At 31.8% G+C, this 8412-nt stretch overlaps 1 protein-coding gene across 3 annotated transcripts; it reads right to left on the bottom strand.

The window, feature by feature from the left end:
* Window positions 1–4737: 4737 nt before the first annotated feature.
* LOC119829059 (protein tipE-like) lies at window positions 4738–8150 on the bottom strand. 3 transcript variants are annotated; one of them, XM_038351428.1, is made up of 3 exons: window positions 7369–8150; window positions 7167–7243; window positions 4738–6418 (listed from the first exon to the last, which is right to left on the bottom strand). In XM_038351428.1, the coding sequence occupies exons 1-2, from the start codon at window positions 8133–8135 to the stop codon at window positions 7207–7209; spliced, it is 804 nt and encodes a 267-aa protein (XP_038207356.1). In that variant the 5' UTR covers window positions 8136–8150; the 3' UTR covers window positions 4738–6418; window positions 7167–7206. The 3 variants fall into 3 exon arrangements, with proteins under 3 accessions (XP_038207356.1, XP_038207354.1, XP_038207355.1); XM_038351426.1 differs by lacking the exon at window positions 7167–7243; XM_038351427.1 differs by lacking the exon at window positions 7167–7243 and having other exon boundaries at window positions 4738–6415.
* Window positions 8151–8412: the final 262 nt, after the last annotated feature.

Below are 8412 nucleotides of genomic sequence, written 5' to 3'. Positions count from 1 at the left end.
AGTGGCTTTCCCGTGACAGAGCCACAACATACATACATCCATCCTCATAAACTTTCGGGTTAATAATATTAGTAAGATTGTAATCTTCACTTTATAATAATACTTCCAAGAATGTAGTAAGTTGACTTATAGAATTCTACAATTGCGAACAAACGCTAATCACGGCGTGGCTATGACCTATTTCTGTCTAGATCTTAGACATTAGAGCTTTCTTTGAGACTCTGAAAATCGTAATTGGAGCATTCTCTTTATTCTCAGTTATTTGTTTTTATTCTTAAAATGTAAAAGCTAGTGTTCTCATTTTAAAACTTTTTTTGTTATTTGAAGGTTTTTTTATTAAGTTCAAATTATTGAAATTAATAAAATCTTATGATTCATGCATTGCATCAAAATGTGATTCATTTAATGCGACCGAGCGATGATATAATTGTAATAATGTGCTTTTTTGTAATTTCAGATTATAAAAGATTAGTTCAATGTGTAAATATAGCTTTATTTGTTAGCATGTGGCTGTGATACTTGTTTCAGTGGTTACATACGTTAACTATACCATAAGCAAACACCAAATTAAATTGAAAAATAACTTTTATTTACTTAACATTCACTGCAGTATAAAAGCTGTAGATATAACAATATAACAGTTTTATAACAGTTATAAATAATATGACAGTTATAAACTGTACATGATAGTCTGAATGCCTTCAATTGAAAGTCACCGAAAGATGCATTGAAAGTTTTATAATGATTATATACAGTTGAAGAGTTTGTTAGTTTGAACTCACTAATCTAAGGAACGGAAATACCGATTTCAAATATTCCACGACCGAAGCTGGGGTGGAACATTAGTAATATTATATTATCTTTTATCATAGCCCAATTTTACTCAGTGACTAGAACTACAAGATAATCTTATGTGAGAAAATGTCTAGTTAAAGGTTTTTGTAAAAGATATATTGGAATGATTTTTCCTGTACTCACGTCATTTATCAAAAGATCGATAAAAACTAAATACTACCTAAGTAATTTTAGAGCGGCATGATGTTTATAAGCGGAATGATTACTGAAGCGATTCGATTAAATACAAATAAGCTTCATATTATAAAACTTATAGATATAAATTTCGGATAGGATTATACAAAGAGCTAATTAATAATGATTATCTATTTGTATATCTTCAGAGATGGAATGAGTTAAATGGCTTGTTATTAAATAATTAAGAGATTTTTATGGAATGAATAAAGGAATAATGAGGGAAATAAAGGAAAGGACTGGGTAGATTCAGGAAAAGGACTCGAGCCTCCAGCCCCCCGAAAGCCCTCGAAACCGAGTAGGTTTCTACTATTTCACGCTGATATTCTCTGGAGGAGTGGTCTTCCTCAGCTGACCCAACGCCTGGCGAAGCGTGCTCATCTCGACAAAAGTGTTACACAGCAAATTACTATTTACATTGAACGATTCCAGTCGCTCCTCGCTCCGCTAGGCTTTCCAAATGTCATTAACTTTTTAATATTTAAAAGGGTTGAACAACCCTACGTGACACGGAATATTGCGTTCACTGCATTGCCGTATTATTTACAGCATTATTATTAGGAAACAGAAGAAACCTAATTAACTTTTATAGCGTATATTTTATAGCAAATATAATACATGAGTGCCGCGTTATATTCTTTAGACATTAATGGCTTCAGACGTCATAAGTTCGTGTTTCGGCTTTCGAGGTTCAAGTATTAGGGAGGAGCATGAAGAGGTTCGTTATTAGCAGTTATTGGAAAGCGGATTAAACATCTCGAAATATGAGAAATTTTGAAAGAATAGAAAAAATTTGATCACGAGGCAGGATACATGATCAAATTTTTTCTATTCTTTCAAAATTTCTCATTTATAAAGCATTTCAATGCTATAAAACTAAAAATTAAAAGATCGAAATATTAATGAGAATCTAATATATCAAGTAGGTACTATCTACTCACCCTGACTTCACCTGTCTAACACATATAAGAACAAAATAGCGTAGGTATGTTTCTGAATAACGTAAGGTGTGAAAAAACAAATTGAAATGTATGGTAAGTTTTGAGTTTTTCTAAAACAAACGTGTATATATTTCATCTCGTCTATAAGTGTGACTAGTGAAATTCGATCTGCTAGTCATCACGTTTCTTATCCTACATGTAAGCTTACCTACATTGTACATTGATGTCCAATAGATGAAATAAGAAAGTTTAAATATTAGTTTAATTCCATTGGGCGGAATAGCACAAAATAAACGAGCCTTAAACCAGAGACGCCAAGACGAGAGTGCTATCAAAACATTTATCTCTAAAGAACCGAAAGCTTCCATTTACTGATCTGCAATTACCCTCGAAATCCACATTAAATATCCGATTTGTGCAAATCATTGTAGAAGAAGTTTAGACCACGGCCGCACACCACATGTCTATATATTGATCAACGCCTAGAGTCTAATGGCTTACATTCTGGCTAACTGCTAGTCTAGTCGCCAGGAGCTACAGTATAGCCAGTAAAGAACATTATATTGTATCGTTCCTTCTACTAAATTACTCGCTAAAATCGCTAGGCTCTAGCAAGCAAGCCTGACTGTTTGCTTGCGGCCTTGACTATTATTTGACTTATTATGGAGTCATATTAAAATATGGGCATAAACGAAGGTATTAACTAATTAATTATTCGTTTGGGCAAACTCACGCGAGACTCGAATATGACCTACTAGCTGCGCCCCGCGGTTTCACTCGTAACCCGTAGGAATATCTCGATAAAAAGTTGCCTATGCGTTATTCCAGTTGTCCAGCTATCTATGTACCAAATTTCTTTGCAATCAGTTCATTAGTTGTTGCGTGAAAGAGTAAAAAACACACACATCCTTACAAACTTTCGCATTTATAATATTAGTAGGAACCTTTACTGGTTTAACATTTTGCACACGAAGATTATTCTCTTGAAGATTAAATAAGATTTATGAGTATATAAATCTAACGAATTTGTGATTTGATAATAATTAATTTCAAGATTGTTATAATACGTACCTACAGGTTTGTACGGAACCCTTGATGCGCAAGTCCGACTCGCACATGGCCAGTTTTTTATTATTTACTTGTTATTTATCAATGTTGTAATTAACTATAATACTTGTCTATTAAACATAAGCCTTCTTACTATGGTGGAACACCCACGTTGTGTCTGAAATTATTTTCTTACTATAAATAATATATTAATATAAAACATCATGTAAAACATCAATATAATATTTTATATGTAGTTTTAGTCAAATTTATTTCATATCCGACCAATATGGGTATTAGACATCTTGCATCAATATTTGTGTTTAACTAAAAATGTCTTTAAAATTTTAAATAAACAACAGGCGTTTTGACTTCTCGCCATCGGATCAGTAGTTTTATAAGAAACTTCTTTACGCACCCAAAAAAATGTCTTTTTTCAATTACCTGTGACGTTAACAATGTTTCATTTGTTTTATTCAGCAATATCTGTTACCACAGTACAAAGAAACAGTGTATAACATTACAACGCCTTTTATCTAATAGTAACGATGAAAACGACGTTAAAACATGAGTGATACAGCCCTTAAATATTGTCCCGAGCTGCTAACAACATCGCGTATGTAGCTCGGGCTCGTTCTTCCCGCGTCTCGCCCCTTGACCCACCCGATTGACCAGTCCAAATGTCTTCGTTTAGCGACTGTTTGGATTATCAGACTGTGTTAGAACTAAAATGTCATAAAATAAACTTTAGTCAAACAAAAATAAGAAAGCTTTGCATTTATTTGTCGTAACACTTTGTGTCATGCTTACATGCATTAAAACTACATAAATAATTAATAATAGATAATATCGGAGAGTATTAAATATATTTACATTTCATTCATAGCGACATTTAAATCATATTTACATAATTTTAACAACTGCGTGATAATTGAAACGATAACATCGATGTTATTATAATCTAAAATAGAATATATTATGCTAATAAGTATTTCATAGATACATTTGAAGCATTATATTTGTACTATAATTACAAAATATTTCATAAACGAATTGGTTACCTTTTAATTAAGCGTTGGTGGAACCTTTTTGTAATACAAAATCACAACGTTTAATGTTATGATCTTATAGTTGCAAACTATAGTTAGTCTAACATGGTTCTACATTTAAGGGCTGATTTGCTCGCTTATAATTTAATAGTCGAATATAGTATTAAATAACCATTCAAAGATGCGTTCTAATCTCACAAGATCTGAAATTTTAGAAGTACATTTTTATTTTATTGGGTAATACTTATTGGAGCGAGTTTTAACTAGGGATTGAAAAATTGCCAATAAATGGTTTAAAATGAAAATGACTTCGCATATAAAGATATATCGAACGTTAAAGAGCTACGTAGACGTTTCTTTGAGACAAACCTAAAGTGAATGAAAATGTTGATGGAAATTTGCATAAGGCAGGGCTGTCGAGCAATAATTTCAAATTTATTTATTTATCAGAAAACCTGTGACCAAAATTTTTTTTAACATAACAAAGCATACAAATCTTGATGTATTTTAAACTTTAATTAAAAACGGGTTTAAAACATGATTAAATTTCTTCACGTTGTTATTTTTAAGAAAAATTAGTAATAATTTAAATTTAATTTGTTGGAAAATGTAATGATTCGTGTTTGTTTTATATTTTAAACCCATTATAACATAAATAATAAGACACTAATTGCATTTTTAAACAGTTTTAATGTAATCATTACGCTATTATTACAATTTTCACGCATGTTTCTAAATTTAACAATGCATCTTTTATACATAATTATAGACAAAACATGACATTATTCATTAACCACCTTAGAAACCTAATAAATAGATTGAGATTTATTTAAATAAAACTTTATTATATTGATAATTTGCATATAAGCATTAATATCACACCATGGCAGATACAATTTATGGCTAAGGCATTTATTATTCATTATATCTATAAATTACAGAAGTATTATTTAAATATTTTCTTAATTAAAACCTTTGATTTTTACATAATATCTCGAAACAAGCAGAAACATATCGTAATTATTTCCATCAAAAATATTAACAGCCAGTAACAACTTCTCTTATCTTCATTAGAAGTATTAAAGACACACATAATAATTAACTTAGAACGTGCTTTTCCTTTGTAGCAGTTATGTTATGTAAACTTGTTAAACAATGTAAAATATTAAAGCGTTCATAAATAATTTTTATTGTTTAATTATTCAAATAAACGTTTAATTTTTAGATATCAAGAAGAATAATTTGATTTTCGACAGCAGTATAAAAATTTTATCAGAAAATACAGCATAAGATATATTTTTTTAATTTTAAATGCTTAATCTATGGTCTATTACAAAAAGCTGTACTGAAACAACTATCGTGTATTTTGCTAAAGAAAATTTATTATTAATGTTCGACCTATGAGATAATTTTTCCATTAGGTAAAGTATTCATAGAGTTAATTTGACAAAACTATTCATGATCCTTGTAGAAGATTTCTATACATAAGAAACGTTAAAAAATCTAATACTGACACACAAATAATATTTACAAACTCAAACATTTAAATAAATGCAATATAATCGGTGCCAATAACTACAGACAGAACAATCTCTGTAATCGCAATCAAGAACCTATGTGCATGCCTACCTTTAAAATTCCATCATTTATTGGCCCTGATTATAAATTTGTTGCGTTGAACCTGAATTTATCTATCTACTTATTTATGAACAATAAAACATTAGCGAATATTAACATTACTTAGACTATCCGACTTAGCTCAAATTTAGAAAGAGACGAATTGGTACATAAAATTCTTAAACCTCGCTCAATCTTGGCTGCCGCTGCATACATAGCAAATAATATCTTACAATGCGCAGATAAATATTCAATAAGTAACACGGGCCAAGTAATTGCTATTATTAATACAACTCGATGAATCCCGATACAAAGAGAGAGATCAAGAATATTAAAATCCACAACTTCGAGAAATCTCTGCTCTTTTTATATATTTCCATGTAGTTACATAAAAACATCACGAACCATGTAAAGCTATATTTGATATAAACAAAGCGAATTATTCATTTGATATAATATGAGATCATTATTACGAAATAAGAACCCCATTTGAAACCATATTTATCGATACATGTCATCCTGTATAACTGTCACCATAAATTAAATGGATCACAACGTGCGAAAAATTCGTTCCTTCGGGCCTTAGGCACAATGTATTTAAAATGATATCGTTTGGTCTACAATTGCGTGTAACCGTTGTTCCTTGGTGAGGTCCGGCGTCTGGGGTAGGTGGTGGCTTGGCGTCAGAACACGTCATCGCTGGGATCGTCATCCAATTCGCAGAGGAGCTTACTACTGAAATTCAAAATAAGATAATATAAATTGATGTGCAGCATACATAACATAAAACAAAGACGCTTTCTCTGTCCCTAAGTTTGGTCAAATCTTTAAAAATACACAACAAATTTATATGGGTTCTTTTTTAATAGATAGAGTGATTCAAGAGGAAGGTTTATATGTATAATAACATCTATTAAACTACTCCGAAGTTAACGCGTGCGAAGCTGCGGGTATAAGTACATTATATTTGTATTTACTGTTATAAGGTTGGTTAAAGTCCACATTCTGATCTAATAATATTTCACTATGTTTAATTTACTTCAAAAATCTATTGTAATGTAATATTTATGAATTTTAATGTTGAATAAGTACATTTTCTATCTAATATTTGAAATATATACGCAGAATTTTTTTTTAATTATACAGAAACTTGTCTATTAAATATTTCTATGAATAGTAATGGTAGTTCGAACGGAGTGAATACATTAAAAGTATAGTTATCTACTATGACATTCAATAGAAATAATCATTTTCTAGCCTTTTCAAAGCTTATATTACTTAAAAGCAGTGAATGAGCAATATAAGAACAAATTACTAAGTTACGAAGTGAATAAAAATAAAAGCTAATAGTCGAGTTCAACGATAATGTACAAAAAGCTTACTAATCGTAATGTAAATATAAACATGACAAAATAAATCAAGATTTATGGTCATAATTGCTATGAGCTCAAATAAATCCGATCAATACAAAACATAAACGTACTTGCAAATAATAAATAGTTGCTAAACATCTATAGCTGAAACTATGAAGGTTCTTCCTTGAACTGGTATTTGTTTATCCTGTAATACCACATCAATCTGATAAGAAACTTCTAGAACTACTCTATAATCATCCTTAACAGAAAACAAATCATTCAAATCTTCTTTTACGTCTAATGAGAAATAATATTACATAAGCTACTTACTCTTCTTTGCTCGCAAATGATTCAGCGTGCACTCGCCGGTTACAGGCCCTGTCACAGCAGTGGCAATGCCAGTATGCGAGGACACTTAAACTGAACACAAATACTGTCGTCGGTAGAACTAAGGCCAATATCAATCCTCGTATTGTTGTTTCCCAGGAATACCTCGCCACAACAAGCTCAGGTCGTGTCATACTATAAAAGCAAGGGAAGATCTTTGGTGCCCTTGACCCTGCATATTCACTGGCGAACACTGAGCAATTCACTTTAGGAGGATAACCGCATCCTTCTGGATTGATCAAGAATTTTAAATTAGTTTCGTCCCACTCAATTGGTAACGTTTCATTTCCCAAGAAAGGTCTTCTAGCTAAGTTGACTCGAATTTTGTGGCACTTTGTATGCGTTGTGGTGCAACCTTCTCTACACGATGCCCAAGTACAATTTGTCAATGTTTCTGCATACACGTGGTTTGACACACTACATATTCCGGCTTCTGGTGCAAACTCAGCAAGAATTGTTTGGATCGCTGGCTCAACCACAAATGGGATTAAGAAGAGAAACGCAAATACGGCGAGTATAGCTGATGTACCAAGACAAAGAGAAGTGTAGAATTTAAAACGCTCGAAGAAATGTGCAAGTAGCTGCTCCCGTGTCGGCTCTAAAGGTGTAAAATCTTGACTTCCCTGTTCGGCTGTAGCGCCCATGGGAAGAGTTGATCTCTCTGAGGTGGCAGGCGACAGGGTCGCCCGAGATCTGCTTAAAGTCGACATGAAGAGAGTTTTTGTTTAGCAGCGCGGAAAGCAATTAATCGTCTCTTAGTGAACTAGCCGGGCCCTCGCAGAGGAGGGGAACGCCTGAAATAGAGAAATAAGAAGAATTAATATCATTGGTCTATCAATCTATCTATTGAGTATTTGTTATATGTTAAATGGTTTAAGGTTCTATTATAATTGTTACTGGTGACCAGGTCAATAAATATACGTCATAACTAAACATATTGAAGTTGCTTAAACATTACAAATTTTCATTACATAATATCTCAGAACT

This window comes from Zerene cesonia, chromosome 9 (genome assembly GCF_012273895.1).
Source record: "Zerene cesonia ecotype Mississippi chromosome 9, Zerene_cesonia_1.1, whole genome shotgun sequence".
In the NCBI taxonomy this organism is placed as follows: Eukaryota; Metazoa; Arthropoda; class Insecta; order Lepidoptera; family Pieridae; genus Zerene; species Zerene cesonia.
Note: the sequence above shows the minus strand (reverse complement) of the source record. Positions and strands in the feature narration are given on the sequence as shown.